Genomic DNA, 17,382 nt, shown 5'->3' on the forward strand with positions numbered 1-17,382 from the left:
ATATAAATTCTTGAAGAAGGCCGAAAGCTCAAAAGGTCTACAATGTGAGTGTTCTTCATGTGTTATCTGTTTAATTTTGTGTTCTATTGTGCCGTTATAGCGCTCTCATGAGTGCTTCTATATCATCGATATATAAATATATGTGTGTGTAGATACATATTCAAACAAGAAATCCCACCACATGGCAAACACATATTCATTCACATGGAAATATATGTAAGGAAAAGGAATAGGAACACATAGAAAGGATGAACACAGGAGAGGTGGGGAAGGCAGAATCGAACATCACAGATGCAAAAATATTTCCTTGACCAGGACTTGAACACCGGATCTTTCCGCTCACCAGGTGTGTGCTCTAAACCCTCGAGCTATCGAGGAAATGTAATTAACACTGAGATATATGTATATATACACACACTGATACAATGTGCAAAATTTCATCGTATGCCATTGCTGAATAAGTTAACTTAGAATTGCAAGATGTGAAGACACTATTGTAGGCTGAATTATGTAAAGAATGGGTACAATACAACGGAAGTTATTTGCCTGAAGCAATAGGTTTTTATGGTGGCTCTCCTGATGCTCTCTCCCAGAGATATGAAGGGAATAAAGTTGGCTACAAGGAATTTCATCTGAAGTTTGAATCACATCACTCCTTTCATGTCTGACAAAGAAATATTATCTCACCTCACCAGAAGATCAACAGGGTGTTTGGCAAAAAAAAAGCAAAATAAATTCTGAATTGGAGTATCTCATCCTCATATTCATGTTTTTACAATACGCTGTAGGCTAAAGTGATTATTATTAAAGTTAACCTATGGGTAAAGGTAGGTTTTGGATGGCCACAACTAACAATTAATTCTCCTGTGTCTCATAGCAAAACACAACTCAATATATTACTCTACAAAAAGTCCCTCTTTATCTCCCTATACTTCCTTCCTCCCTTTCCCTACATTTATTGGTGGCATTTTGCTTGTACAGCATGTTTTATGAGGAACTTGCTTTGTTACAAATTCATTGCAATCATGGTAAAATTCACTATAGCCATGGAAAAAGTCCAGGGATGGAGGAAAATGTTTTCAAAACATGGGAAGCAATGGCGTCAGTCCAGAGTTATAAGATGCACATGCTATGTTCCAGAATGATAAAAATAAATATGAAACATAAGGGGTAGTCCTGGCTCAATAAAGGGTGTCCTCCTGTTAGTGATGATGTAAGAAAATCTCATCACAGCTCAAAAGGTAAGAGTGATCCACTAATCCTACCTCACTAGAAATGGGCACAGCAGAAGAAAACTGAAAAAATGTAACTTTTTACTCCAAATTCTTTTTTTACCCTGATTTTGTGTGCTTCAGCCAGTGATAAAAAACAATACAAGCTGCCTTTTCTGTGAAGTTTCAATTCTAAAAAAAACCAACTCTAACCCAAAGATAGAAAATTGACTTATTCCAAGGGCTACTCATCCAAACAATTGACCAGCAGGTAATATCAATGTTAACACTTAAAAAACCTGTTCATTGCCATTTTAATGTTAGGACCAATACACGAGACCACTTCAACATCCTCAACTGCCTTGAAATCATTGACTAAGCATGAAATAAGTTTATAACAAGACTCCTCTGGGAGGAAATTGTGATCAAACACCTTTGCATTGTAAAACTTAAGAGTTGGGGCTGAATATGAGCCTGTAGAGTAGGATTTGTTTGCTAAGATAGTCAATGGGTTTGGAGGTAAACAACGAGAATGCTGAGAAGTGGCTAGAAAACTATTATTAGGTTTTACTTGGACCATCAAGACCTTGAGGAGAGCAATAGACAGAAGATGGATCAACAGAGGAGGGATTGGATAACATCATCACAGAGATTAAATAACTGTTGACATAGTGAGGAGAAGTATGACATTTTGTTGAAGATGCCATCCAGATATACAGCAAGAGAATGAAAAACATGTTAAGTGATAATGTGACTTCAAACATGTGATCAAGTGCTGGCAAAAACAGATAGCTCTCAACCATTAGGCCACATATTCCCACGACTAGGCCCAGTACAAATGGTCTTAAGAGACAAAGAACTAGAGAATCAATCATAGAAGGGCAGTCCCTTGATGCTTAAGTGGTAATTAACTCCTATTCACAACTGCAAATTATATAACTCTTCTCCTATTATTTTAAGTATGCAATTCATTCACCTCAACATAGGTTAAGTTGAGTTAATTGATATTTATTTCATGTTTCATTGTTTTTATTTTTTATTCATGCTTTTCATCATATTACATATTTATATAGGCATAAATAAACAATCATTAGGGTGTCTGGAACAGATCAATCCTATTTACATCATTTATTGAGAAAAATAAATTCAAATCCCAAATTGCCCCCTGGAATGGCTCAGTTTTCTGTGCTGTGGGAACACAGTATAGAGTAATCCAATACCAGAATTTTTACCACCCAGAATCAAAATAAAATCAGAACACGAATCATAATGTAAACCAGAAAATCCATTATCTACAAAATGGCAATGAAGTACACACGATTATATGGCCAGAAGAAAATAATTATCTACAAAATGGCAATGAAGTATACTCACGATTATATGGCCAGAAGATTGAACCAACCAAGAGAAGTCAAGGTCACAATTCACAACGTTTAATAAAGACAATGTCTAGATGGATTACAGATCGCACCTGTGCCAATAATTAAGGAACATTTTTGGGCAGCAAAAAGAAATACCAGGAGGTATAAAAAAAATGTAACAATCCACATACATACACAATTACATAATTTTTACAAAATAGTATTTTTCCTTACCTTCTCCACAAAAGAGGTCAGTGACTGACACCGACAAGTCAAACTTTTGTAACTTCAACTACATGTTCAATAAAAAAAGCAATTCAATATTCTTGAATACTTCAATCAATCAATGTTAGGGCATAAAATTTCAAAGGAAATTTTTAGCCTTAAAAATGATCATTTTCCATTGGAAGCAGAACTTGTTACCATAATTGATACACACATACATATGTACTTGAAAACAAGTTTCTGTAAGGTTAAGTCCATTGGACTTGTTCTTGGATAATGTCTTCATACATATCCACCATTGAATTTTCAGTACCTTCAAAATATTTTTTTAGTTGCTGGCACTCATAATTCATAGCTATCAATGTCATTCTTATAAATGGAGGCTCCTTGATGCACATAGCTTTGACAGCATTGCATAATACCATATCAATAAGGTGTGCAAATTTTGATAAAATTCACACATTTGGCTCAGTTTGCACATAAGTTTGTCAATTATTATGGAGTAACTATCAATGCAAAAATTATCAGCTCCTGTAATATAGCCTCTCCTTATGATGATTAAAAAATCCTGATGTAGAGACCCAACTGTTTGAACCAAAAATCTGGGTCCATGGGATTGACAATGGAAAGACTATCATTAAAATTATAATAAATGTTTTGATTTTTCAAACCAAATAATTTGAGGAATTAGATATTTTGCTTCCACAGGTAGATCAATATATTTTCCACAAAATATATGGCTGCAATTTTAAAGTCTTGGTGAAATATCATTCCCAAAGATTGTCAGGAAAACACTTCCCTTCCTTCCCCAAAAAGTATCCCTTTTATTTTTAGGAAAATTGACTATATTGAATGCCAGTTGATCTACATGGACTAGCATAGATGAGTTAACTGAATCATACTCTGTATCCAATGCTTCAAAATTTTATTTATAACTCTCCACATCAATAATATATATTCCTCACATATTAAACGTAATAGATGATTTTCCTGTGCCTTAATTTTCAAATTTTAAGTTTTTCTGTAGAAATGGGCTATATACATTTAATTCAAGGGAACCTAAATAGTCTATTTTAATGTGGACAAATGTTTGCATTTCCTATGTTAACAGCCAAACCTAGGGATGCTAAAATGTTGACAATTGAAACTGTCCATGGACCTTAAAACCAATAGCTCTGCTTTTAATGAGAATATCTCACGAGGTTAGGTAATGTACATGGTTAAAATATTCTGATGCTTGCTTATGTTATCATATACAGAGCCAGTGGCTCAAATGTTTCCAGTCATCTATCCCTGGAAGCAAATAAATTTGCTCAGTTTGAAAATAATTTCTGTTTGAAGTGATACATTTTACCTTTCAACTGGTGATAAATTAGCTACCTTCAATTTTTACTTGCCATTACACATTGCTGAAATAAAGAATCTTGTCAAAATTCCATCGTTAGTCTTGTCCCCATCTCGGTAAGGTTACATGGAATTCATTAATGAAGTCCGAGTCTTTATTTTGACAAGTTTAAGGACCTTGAAGCACACATTATTTCATAAATCAGTCTATAATGTTTCCATGAAGTTCCAGTCTAGTAGGAGAAAATTTAGGAGGTATGAAGAAGGTGGAGGGGATGAATCACAAAATCAAATGACCTATGGCAACCTCCAAAGGCCTTGAGGCATCATACCAGTACAAAAAATGCAATGGTTAGCGATGGTTTAAAGGGTACGCGAAAGTGAGAGGCCATTTATGGCATATGAGAAGTGGGGTGAGTTATTAGAGGAAGGGTTTTCAGTTATTGGAGTAACAATGGGGTGAAAACCAGCATTGGCGTTAGCCTCATCAGTATTTCAATCCTAAATCTGGTTTGCCATAGCCCTCATTCTTCTCTATTCAGCTTAATCCCTTTACCTCTTGATAGATTTTGTTTTACATTCTTTATTACTCAAAACAAAATATGCCAAGGGGTGTACAATATATGTAATATCCTAAATAACAGAGAGTATAATCTACTTAAGTACGCTTCAAATGCTGGCTTCCGAGAAGTGATCGGGATATGTCTTTTTTTACATTCAGCCATTACCAGGGATTCAAACCTGGACCCTACAGGTGGGCAGTCAATACACTAGCCATTCCACAAACCCGATCCCTCAATATAATGGGGAGAATGAGTGATAAGGGTTGTATGCGTACACAAATTAACAGAGGGAAAGATGGAAAATGATTCCCAAGGGAACTGAAAACTTATCAAAAATCATATAAAAACTACATGTGACCTCAAGGAGGATACACAGGATTTTTCCTGCATCTTTAAACCTTTTCAACAAGGGAGGCTCTTCCCATTCATTATTTATTCCTTTCAGATATTGTTGAGTCAAGAGCCTGAATGTTCTCTTAATATTCTCTCACCAAAGAAATTCTGGGAGAACCTGGCCCTAAGCCTATGTGAGCTTTTGTGGAAGGCACAGGAAAGCAAAGTTTCTTGAGAAGAAGCAGCTTACCTATTCCATTCAAATTGTGGACATTGCACCACCCTATGCATAAAATATTCTTGAGGTAAATGTTTTTGGGTTTCCTGGAATGTTACATCAGTTTAGACTAAAGGAAGCCTTCTGAAGTCCACAGTCAAATATGAAGCTTGGGCTTAAATAGCCATTTTTGAAATTAGTAGGATAAAATTGTCTGAAGGGGACTTACAAATTAGAATGAAAATTATTATACTGGAATACCATAAACCTGATAGTCGCAGGATATTACATTTTTTGAAGTGAACAAAAAATTTAAACAACTGGACAATGAAATTAAAGATCAAAACTAGAGTAATCAACGTGAAGATTGGCTCGATAGGTGAGGGTAGAGCTCACCCCATATTAAGCCCCGCAGTATGTGAAAATCATGCATTTGAATAGAGAGGCCAGTTCCTTTCCCAGGATCACCTGCAGTCCTCCAGGAAAATCCAGGAACTGAAATATCATACTTTTTTGGTGAAGCTGAGGGTGCCCAGAAGCATCACCAGGAATTGAACCCAGACCCTCCAGTTAGTGGCCAAACATTACACACCAAGGTTAATAAGTCTCAATACCAATGTTAATTCTTCAGGGAAGAACAAACATTGGTATATATCTTTGAAAATCACTACTGAATAAAATATAAAAAAAACATCAGGAGACAATATAACATGATATAGAGCTACATTCTTGTGAAGGTAATAGAGAAAGGATCCCTAGAATGTGCTAGGAAATCAGGATATTGTCAAGAAAAATTAAAAAAGGAACATATTGCCCATTCAGCAATGAACAAAAGGAAGCAAAAATATACAAGTAAAAGTAAGATGCAAGTCCTGCTGTTTGGAAAGGAGCATCACTAGTGATGGAAAATGTTAGATGGTATACGGTGAGAAAAAGCCTAGACGTAGAAGGCTAGACGTAAAGATCCTAATCCAAGAAGTTTTTTATAGATGAAAATTTTAGAGCTAAAATAAAACTTGAGCCCAAAGGAAAAAACTCCTTCATGATGAAAGTTAAGTATTCTTCCATGGAAGTGAATATGCAGCAGCAAACATAAAATGGAAATTGACATTAGAGAGAAAATATGACAATCAAATTGTGTGATGGATTAGGAGTTTAGGTAAAAAGTCTGTAGAATGTAGTCTCTTGTTGATGTTTGTATGTTTGTGTCCTTATATGTTGCTGTTATACGTGTCACTGTAAATTGGCAATCCTGCTGTATGTGCACAATTTTTACTAAATAAATAAAATAAATAAATACATTTCAAAGGCAGAAGAATAACCTCATTTGACATATTTTGATTCAAAATAACTTTGGGGAGGCAAGCGGAAGGTACATTTAACAGAAAGAATGCTAGTTAAGTCCAGAAGGCCAAACATGAAACATGAAAAGGAAGATTAGACAACAAAGGAATTTAAAATATAACTAAAACAGCATTAATAAAAGTGCAGTGGTGGCCTACATCAGACTGACCTCAGGAATGATGGAGTTTAAAAGTATTTCCAAAACAGCAGTACGCAGTACTAGGTTAGTTGTTATTATTGAGAGTTTCAGAATTTTTTCTTAGACCATTAAATACTAAGCATACTATATTTGCTAGATACCCACATAAATTTGTTATAATCCACGGAGTATTAATTATCATATATTCTTAAAACTAAATTCAAACACAAACTCGTATATTAAAAAACCTCCGAATCAACTGCATATATTTTCAAGAATACATAACATGAAGCTTGATCAGTGGATACCTGAGCTGCCATATCCTTCACTTGACTTATAAAAGAAAAAAAAATACATAGTAGTTTTTCACGTCAGTCGGTAAATACCGGCCTTAATATAATTTAATTTGGCAGTTGGTGAAAAATTGAAAATAGACATTTTGGAATATTGGAGTGTAAATTTATTCATCTTTCTTTGACAATCTGGTAAATTTAAACCCAGTGAATAGAATGTAATCACAAAAACATCATGGGTCATTCATTTGAAGTGAAAGATGATAAATAATTTGATTTTCTCAACCAACACCCAAGATACTTACTGACTGCCATAACATTTATTTGAATTACATAAAAAATTTCAAAAATGCTCAAATGAAGAAGTGCAAGAATGATTTCATAGCCCCCTGAGACAATTACTTGTGACTGGTCCCAGGGGGTTGCAAGGTCACACCTCTGTCTTTTCCCCGAAGCTTCATTCCTATAAAAAATAAAATCAAGACATTAATCTTTGCCAACTAGCTCAAATACTTCTTACTTTAATTCATAGTGTAAAACAGTTGTGAGCATTGCATGTCACTTACCAATTGCTTTTTCAATCTTTCCGATGATGTTCTGATTAGGTATTGCTCGACCAGCTTCATAATCATTAATCACTTGTGGCTTTTCATTCACCCGCTAAGAACAAAATACAGAAAATCAATTCACAGGTTCATAATAACAACATTATTTTGAAGTACTTGAGCATTTATGCTTTGGAGTATTGAAGGTTCTTTTTGCTATTACTGTAAATGATGTGAGATGAAATATAATGAAATCTCTCAGTCCCCATGTCAATTCCTCCCATGTCCAATTTTATCATGATAACAATAATAAGATCTTGTCTAAGGCAATGGTTTGAAGCACTTCCTCTATGGAGATGTCTAGATAGCTGTTCTCATGAAAACAGGAGGCTAACACACGTTTTTTTCCTAATATGCTTACAATTAAATTTCATCCTTCAGGTCTTATAGTCTAAGAAGAGTTCATAACAATCCTCTGTTAACCCTAACCTAATGATAAATACTTTTCCCTTGACTTGCTCCGTTAATACAAAAATTTGTACTTTTGGTCTAGAGAATACCAATTTTTTCTAATCAGCCTAAATGTCTTTATTGGACAGGCACACAGGGTCCATCCCAATAGTAAGTAAATTGATTTTTTCCTGTCAATACAGAACTGCTGGAAGGGGGTGCCCACCACTTTCCCCGCCAAAAACCACATCAGGTGATTTGTTGTAGGATGGGTGGCTGGAAGGTCTTGGGAAAGCAACATGATCCACATTACTTGTCTGTGAGCCATACTACAGGGTTCAGCAACACAACTTACTTTTCTCAAATGCAAAATGCTTTCAAAAAAGGAAGCTATGTTGACATATCCTGTAGTATGTGGATCACTGCTAGGCTGGGCCTCTGTTCAAGGGTCACGCTACAAATTCACACTACCATGTTACTTGGAGCAACGATATGTAATAAAATTTTGTGTTAAGCTTAAAAAATTTGGTACAGAGACCATGAACATGATTAAGGATGCTTGCAAAGATGAAGCAGTGTCCCAAGGAATGGCTTTTCTCTCGCACAAGAGGGTAGAGTAGGTTAACGATGAAGAATACCATGGATGTCTGTCAATGAAAGTGTGACTAAAATGTGTAACAAGGGGGAGACATGCCTTATTGTCAGAATGATAGCTGAAGAGTGCAATATTTCATAAACCACAGTGCCTTGCATCTTACAGAAGATTTAGCCATGAGAAAGGCGTGTGCCAAAGGGTCCCCTAAGTGCTGTCAGAAGATCAGACGGCTGCTCACGTAGCAATCTCTTGGACTGCTGTCAAGGTGACCTACAGCTCAGATGTGGCACCACCAGACTTCTTGTTCCTAAGTATTAAAAGGAGCTTGAAAGACAACCATTTAGGGAATGCTGGATAATGTCAAAATGGCCGTGACAAGGAGCCTATATGAGGTTCCCGTCGATGCCTTCCAGGAAGAGTATTGCCACTGACAACTGTGCTGGCCGTAGTGTGTCGATGCACAAAGGTGCCATTTTGAAGAATTTAAGTAATTTGCACTTGGATCTATAATACATTTTTCCCCAGATTAATTTGACTCATTTTTAGGAGGGACCCTGTGTTCATAAGTTTTAACCAGGGTAGCTAAAAAAAACTGAAACCATCATTTCAAAATGGTTTTGAGAAGTTTAATATTAAAGATTTAGCTTGTATTGATCAAAGAGAAAGTAAAAAGAGGATATGTTTTAGCACAGGGTAAAGAAAAACTATCAAATACATTTGCACTAAATATAATTTCTTTCTGGCTATTTACCCTATCTCCTGAATTTTTTTCTGATGACAATAACAATCGTAGCTGGTTTATAAAATACTTACATCTATAGAAGCCACTGAATGGAGGGGAATAAAATAATGGACACGAAAAGTGATATAAGAGGGGATCATTAAGGTAAAGAAGACAATGTCTAGTCATCATTTATAAGAAATTAATGTCCATTATTTGAGTTAGCAAAACAGTGTACAAGGTAGGAAAGGATGCTATCAGGAGGGGATGCACTCACCCCCTTGAATAAATACTGTCCAAATTACTTTTAAACCTTTTTATGCAGCAGAGGGAGTAAAAAGATCAATATTACTATCTCACTTTTTAATATTAATTTTATAGACCAAGAATAATAGGATATTATGGCAATTGGAGCAAGAAAATGCAATAATTAGAACTGATAGCATAGTTATGACCAACATGGTGTGGAAGAAAGACTATAAAAAATCTTATAATATCTACCTATATATTTAAAAAACTGGGCTAGCTAGGAAAAAACAGCCTGACACTTTTAACTTTAGGGAATCAGCGATTTACAATAAAATGTGTTCATAAAATCAAAGATGGATGGCAGACTGTCTATCATTAATTTCTTTATATTCCTTACGCTTACTGTCAAACTAATTCAGAGATTTCTCTGATTTTATAGATTGCTAGATATGCAGTATAGCTAGATTTTTTTTACCTAAAATTGAGTTGAAATAACTTGGTTAAGGCAGTCCAGCATTAATATTCTCTCCAGATTCCACTTAAGTGATAATTTTGTGAAAAGTTTAGTATTTTCAATTTCACTTCAATAACTTTTTGGTGACCACAGCAAAACACATGTATATAAAAAATTAAAATTCCACCATTCAATTTATAGAAATAACTATCATTAGGGAGAAATCCCCCTGCCACACACCTTTTGGGTGGCTCGCAGGGTATTGATGTAGATGAAATTGTACGCTCAATTGTCAACACATAGTCGATCCACATCAAGACATCCAACAGTTGTTGCATGACCATTATAGAAAACTAATAAATTTGGCTGTTTTAACATAATAGACATTTTGCAAAAATTTTATACAGAGAACTCCAGGAGTGACCAATTTCTCCGATATGGCAAATGGTATTTCATGCTCACGTAGCAGCTTTATACAAACACCTTGATAATTTAAAATTATAAGAGCTAGACATGATTCAAAAAGCATCTCGCAGTTCTTAAAGTGACCCTCAATGTGCTTAGCTCAAAATCACATCCTTCCGACTGAAATGGAAGCTAAAATTTGGTTATGTTGAAAAATTTTTGGATTTTGGAGCCTGATGATTTTATAAAGGGGTTTGGGGTTTTTTTTGGTGTTTGATGTTAAGACCCACCTATTTGTCTGCAATTAAATATCATGACTTAGAAACATATCCGTGTTTTTTTAGCAGGAAATCCAACATGGTGGCTTTTGAAAGTTTTTGGGCCAAAATATCTTAAATGGGTCCTCACAAAAAATCTCAAATTTTTTATAACAGAAGAACCCATGCAAGTACTCAACACACTCCCATCATTTCAATTTTTAGCATCTGGCTTATTCGGTAAGAGGTAGTACATTCAGCTGAAAATTGACCTTTTTTCAGTTGTGAACCTGGTAGAAAATTTTTTGCTTAACTCTTGGAGTACAAATCAATTTACAGCTAAATTTAACCAAGTGACTGTAAAGCTATCACTAATTCATTTTAGGTAAAATATATTTCCAACATTACTTTGTCCATTATTCTATAACTGATAAAAAAGTAAACACTGTTAAATACACTTGAAAGTTTTTATTAGCTAACCTTGGTTTCAATTTATAGTGATGAAGTATATTTTTACAATATATGATCAGTGTTCATGAACAGATGAAGTCATCTGTAATTCTATGAACCAAAAGTATATGGGTATGTTATTAAGAATATGAGGCCATCAATAATGCTTTTACTGTGAATCATGGAATATTTAACTACTACTTGATTTTTTGCCCCATCTTCACACATACCCATACTAATGACATAGTGATGAAAACACTGCTGCATTTCGTATCTTTGAGATAACATGCACCACTCAAAGGAATTGGTGTGATTGTTAACCAGAGAGAAAAATGATTGTACACCGTAATTTCATGCAGGAGGAAGGGCAAATTTATTTAATCCGTGTTCATGAACCATTCTCCAAGGACAACTAACAAAGTCACACCGGTTAAATTTTTCATACAATTTCATTTATGAATTAGCTCAAACTTTTAATACAGGGTTCGTAGTAAACATCAAACTGTCTCCTTCTACAACGCATCTGACGTACTTACAGTGGCAAGATCTTTCTGACTCCAACCCTTAGCCTGACGTCCTTGTTGTATTAATTTACCAACATCCAGCGTGATCTTATCATGCCTCAATTCCTCAGTTTCACGGTCAAGTTTAGCAGTATTTTTTGTAGTCTGATGCTGTTTATTTTGCCCAGCTCCCCCTTATATTAAAGGAGAGAGACGGGTGTAATGAAGACATTAATCCAAAATATAACTCATGGAATCATAAAGCTAAGAATGAATATTACATCACGACATAACTTGATTTGAAAAATATTAAATCCAAAAGAAAACCTGCAAAAAAATGTAGATCTAACTGTATTATTCTTTGTGTGCTTACATTTCTGCTGAGTATCCACCTGTACACCTTGCCGTCGAGCAGCATTAATGGCCTGAAAATACCAACTATTATTACGGAGTGAAAAATAAAAAATCAGGGTAGCGTAACAGATATTGCGAATAACGGAAAACTAATCCTTTAAGTGATAGTAATATCATTTTATCATGAAACTGGATAAATAACTTCAACAACAAACCTAGATAGAGGAAAACGTTTTTGCAATACGCAACACGAAAATTTATTATGACTTCGCTACCTGCTCTGTTTTCATCGCCGAAGGTTTCGGAGGCCTTTTCCGGAGAATAGTGAACGTTTCCCTATCCGCTGCAGACATTTTTCAGTAAATTCGACGATGTCCTATAAATTCAACACAAAACCTGGTAGTTGAGACCATGGATCGAATAGTATCGAATTCTTAACAAAAGAGAATCGTCTTGCCTTAAACGACACCTTGCGATAGAAAAGCGGGCAGTTTGACTGGTTCGGCTGAAGAAATATGTAAAAATTTGAGTCAATTAAGATAATATTTTTTTATATTTCATATTGGACATATATTTTGTTATGCAAGAATATTACAAATTCATGGGTAGTAAAACCCTACTCCCAAGTCTCTCAAATACTAATATTACATATTAGTTTTTTCTAAATCCCTAAAAACTATCCTTCCTTCATTAACTTCGCTACCCATGGGCTATACGCCAAAAAATTCTTCCTTAATGTCTCCCGATTGATCCTTTAACAAGTAATTGTTTCTCAAATGCAGGAATATTTTCAATAATTGTTTTCTTCATAGTTATTTTAGTGTGAAGTGAAACACAAAATGCAATTTTTGGAAACAGAAATATTAACTCTACAGATTTTAACTATATATGTAGTTTTAGTGGTTAAAAGACATCTGTCTGCAGTGAATACGAGGGTAATCCCAGAAGTACCGTACCCAACAAAAAGACTAAATTTTGCAAAAAATGTATTTATTTTTCAACATTATCTCCTTTCAGCTCTATACACTTTCCCCAGTGATGTTCAATAAGTTCGATACCCTTTTTATAATAAGAACTGTCTTGCTCCTCAAAATAGCCATTAACTGTCGACATCTCTTCTTCACGGCATCTTTGACCAAAGAGCCATTTTTTCAAGTCTGCAAACAGCAAATAATCTGAGGGGGCTATAACTGACGAATAGGGTGCATGAGGTAGCAATTCAAAGTTTAATTTATGAATTCTGGCCATTACAATAACGGATCTGTGACCTGTTGCATTGCCTTGACAAAACAACACTTTCTTCTCAGCCTAATACAGCCGCTTTTGCTTAATTTCTTCACTCACACTCAATAAGTTCGCATAATACTCGACGTTGATAGTTCTTCCTTTTTCAAGATAGTCAATGAAAAATATCCCACGTGCATCCCAAAACACCGACGCCTGCAGATGAAACGGTCTTCGTCTTCTTTGGACATGGTTCTCCCTTTTGAATCTATTGTTTTGATTGTTCTTAGTCTTAAGTTGTATGCTTCATCCATGGTTATGAAAGGGTGCATAAATTCTGCTTTGATGCTTTGCTTAACACTCAATTGAAACATCTTCACATCACTGGCTTAGCTCAAGTTTGAGCAAATGCGGCACCCATCTTGCACGTTTCTGGAGTCATCACCTCATTTGGTCAACCAATGCGATGCTGGTCTTGACAGCTCATACGGCCTTGTGCAAACTCTGCTACCCAATATTTTACTGTTGTAAACAAAGGAGCAGACTCACCCAGAGTAGAATCCAGCTTTTGTAAAAAACCAAAGCCATGATCTTGCCTGCAGATGAAATGGTCTTCGCCTTCTTTGGAGTCAATTCTCCCTACTGAATCCATTGTTTTTATTGTTCTTTTGTCTAGGGTGTGAAGTAATGGATCCATGTTTCATCCATGGCTATGAAACAGTGCAAACATTTTGGTTTGTTGCTGTGAAACTTTGCTAATCACTCAATTGAAACATTTTCACGACACCGGTTTTGCTCGAATGTGAGCCCATTTTGCACACAGCTTTCTCATGCCCAAAATTTTCAGTTAATATGTGATGTACCGCACTTATAGAAATGCCTACTAGGTCTGGTAGCTAGCGCACTTTCAGTCGACGATCATCCAGTATCACCTTGTGGATTTTCTTCACCGTTTCTGGAGTCGTCACCTCATTTTGTTGTCCAATGCGATGCTCGTCTTGACAGCTCGTACGGCCTTGTTTTAACTCTGCTACCAAATATTTTACTGTTGTAAACGAAGGAGCAGACTCATCCAGAGTAGAATCCAGTTCAGCTTTTATATTGGTTGGGCTGAGGCCTTTCAAATAAAAGTACTATATATCACATGAGGGTGACCAATTTTCTCCATTTTCACAAATTCACTGATAATGTTCACTACTGGTGATTGCCAAACAAATAATAACAACATAGCCTCTTCAACCTTGAAACATATGCTTTATAGATTGCACACTTTCTAATACTGTGATATTTTTCAAATAACTACCACCATCTTTAGGTCAGGTCGGGTACTTCTGGGCCTTCCCATGTACATAAGGGAATTCATTTCTTGCATTTGTTTGGATATTTAAAAAGTTGTGGGTGTTTGCAGGAATGTCTAAGTGGTCAATTATTACAACTTGAGCCCCAATACAAATGACTAAAACCCATGTACAGCATTATATCTATACCAACATGGAAGTAACTTGAATTGTCATAATTCCCAATATCGCACTCAATTCCAAGCATTTCTTAGGATAATTTGATGCACTTTGCTTTGTTGATTACCTCAATATCAGTAGATTAAACTTGAATTACAATGACAAGAATTGTCAAAGATACTAGTGGTTAGGGCCTCCATGAATCACACAATTTTTTCTGGGGACAATCACTTCAGCCTCTCAATGATTTCTTGACCCCCCCCCCCCGTATCATTTCAATTTTATCACACATTGATTCGCACTGATTTTCCTTGTGTACATGGCAACTCATAAAATGACATGCTTGTATCAAAGACAAATACTGTCAGTGGCACTGCACAGGACATGGAAACAAAATCAATTACTTCTCATAATACTGCATTCAGCTTTAGTGTCTTAGATTTTGCAAAAACACCTAAAAACAAGTGAATGCGTGCTTCATTTCACATATATTCAAGCTTTAATGTATTTGGTTTAACATGTAAAACGTAACTTTCTACTTCCCATTGAAGTTAGTTCAACTGTTGGAATGTATGTTGCAGTATAAGTATATGATGAAAGTTGCAAAACTTCAATAAGAGCATGGACCTAATTAGTACAAATATGGCTAGGCATTATTTTTAGAGAAATTAAGGTTGCACTGATAATTTTTTGAGCAACTCAAAACAACATCAAATTCATTGTTTGACTATAAAATGACACCTATGAGTAGAACCTATTTTGAGAATTACCAAATGGGTCATTCTGTACATACCAGTGTGAAGATGAGAATAAGAAACATTTCTCTCAGAGCTAAACGATTTGTACATCAACAAAAAACTTTCTTTTCTCAAGGTCCCACTTGGTTAATTTTCCACGATATGTAAAATATTGACAAACATTTTACCATCTTAATTCAGTAATTAATAATTTAATACTATTAACTTTTTTACTAAAAACATTCTTTCTTTGAAATTGTTAATAACCTTGCCTTGATTGATTTAATAATGATGGGAGACATCAGCATTCTTATACTAATATAGCATCTTAATGCAGACATCCAGGCAATGGATGGAAACAGAGTCTCTAGTATCATTACTGTGAAAGTTAGAATGACAAAATTTAGATCCATTAATTATGTTCACGGTTGAAAATACCCTTTCAACACTTACCTTCCTGCCCCTCATTTTCTTGACAGTGATAATTGATGTTCTCAAGGGTGAGCTTCCAAGTCATAAGATGCTGAAGTGTAACCACTGGGTAGACCTCAGCTAAATGTGCAAGCTAGGACCACCAAAGAGGAGGCTATGAACTGAATCTCTGCAAATGGGTTTCTGATATATGAAATTGACAGGTTTTTATTTGGTATAAATTTTAATAGAAGTTTCATAATATATGTGTGGTACACTCATTCATGGTCATCTACAATTGAATTAGAAAAGAGAAAATAATCATGCAACATTTATTTTGTTTTCCTCTAATGTACTCCATATTATGGTGCATGGGCATTGGGGTAATGGATCAGGTAATAAGGTCCTTAAAATTGAAAGAAGGGGTGACATTTTTGACCAACACCTAAGTTGACTCTCACTGTGGGTCATTATTCATGAGAGAGTATACCTATAATTAACTTTTTGTTAGTTTAAAAACAACTTGGTAAATTTTAAAACTAGCAATGATTAATTCTCATAATACCCACAACAAACTTGCAATCCAGCAGGCTCCCAACAACAATGGATACTGAAATATTTTCACAAATAGGCAAAATACTTGAAATGTCATGACCAATGGCCATGGTTTTTTTAAATATGTGGAAAAGTACTAAGTCTTTTTAGTATGGATATGAAATACTTCCACGAAGTGAAGCCATAAACAGTGGAATATAGGCATGACTTCCATTTGTTCATACTAATGCCTTTAACAAAATATGCATGAACTGTTGAGATCAATGGCTTATTTCACCAATAAATTTTAGCATCATATGGAGGTAAGGTGCAAAATATGAGTGTAGAGGTAGAAATAAGTTGCCATGAAATATTAGATGTAAAATGGATTATCATATTTTTGGAAAAGAAGCCTAAAATTCTTTGAAGGTGTCACACCATGGTAAGTGCCTGCTGCTTAACAATATGCTATCCATGGCCTAGAGGAGGAGACAGCAGTACCCCTCCTAATAATGAGTGGAGGAGACAACCAGTGATCGATACATCATTCATTTAACTACAGGTGTGGAAAAAATTTCTTTGATACAACCAACAGGAGCTATCCAGTTCTTTAATCCAAATTGATTCTAATAACAGACGTAACAGAAACCTCTTCCCTAAGGTTAGGTATTTGGATTTTTGGTTGGGGACAACTTGCCCAGAGTAGAGCAGACAAATGTATCGAACAATGTACCAAGACCTTAAGTGGAATGTCTTTAGTCATGTAGGGGGTTGGAGACATGTCAAGGTATAAATATGGATTAAGGTTCCATATCTTAGGAATTGTGGGTCACAGTAGTCCAGTGGGTAGAGCATTGGACTGCTGATCAAAGGGTCCCGGGTTCGATTCCCGGGCAAGGCACTCTGGGCACCTGCAGCTCCACCCAAGCTTGAGTGATTTTTCAGGTACCAAGTCTTCCTGGGAAACCATAACTGGCACAGGGAAAGGAACTGGCCGCCCTACCCT

At 35.5% G+C, this 17,382-nt stretch overlaps 1 protein-coding gene across 1 annotated transcript; it reads right to left on the bottom strand.

Annotated features, from left to right (window-relative positions):
• Positions 1-6,972: 6,972 nt before the first annotated feature.
• Positions 6,973-12,435, bottom strand: mbf1 (multiprotein bridging factor 1). The gene is made up of 5 exons (XM_071587614.1): positions 12,289-12,435; positions 12,033-12,084; positions 11,693-11,853; positions 7,597-7,690; positions 6,973-7,493 (listed from the first exon to the last, which is right to left on the bottom strand). The coding sequence occupies exons 1-5, from the start codon at positions 12,364-12,366 to the stop codon at positions 7,429-7,431; spliced, it is 450 nt and encodes a 149-aa protein (XP_071443715.1). The 5' UTR covers positions 12,367-12,435; the 3' UTR covers positions 6,973-7,428.
• Between the last annotated feature and the right edge of the window lie 4,947 nt (positions 12,436-17,382).

The sequence above is a fragment of the Hetaerina americana genome, unplaced genomic scaffold (genome assembly GCF_022747635.1).
Source record: "Hetaerina americana unplaced genomic scaffold, ioHetAmer1.1.p SCAF_3, whole genome shotgun sequence".
Lineage (NCBI taxonomy): Eukaryota > Metazoa > Arthropoda > Insecta > Odonata > Calopterygidae > Hetaerina > Hetaerina americana.

What these genes read in the sequence shown, in the direction of transcription:
- mbf1 (XM_071587614.1), bottom strand. Translation starts at nt 12,366, where the DNA reads ATGTCTGCAGCGGATAGGGAAACGTTCACTATTCTCCGGAAAAGGCCT. An exon ending in CGGCGATGAAAACAGAGCAG is followed by an intron (nt 12,085 to 12,288) that starts GTAGCGAAGTCA and finishes TGGTATTTTCAG; the next exon opens with GCCATTAATGCTGCTCGACG. An exon ending in GGTGGATACTCAGCAGAAAT is followed by an intron (nt 11,854 to 12,032) that starts GTAAGCACACAA and finishes CTTTAATATAAG; the next exon opens with GGGGAGCTGGGCAAAATAAA.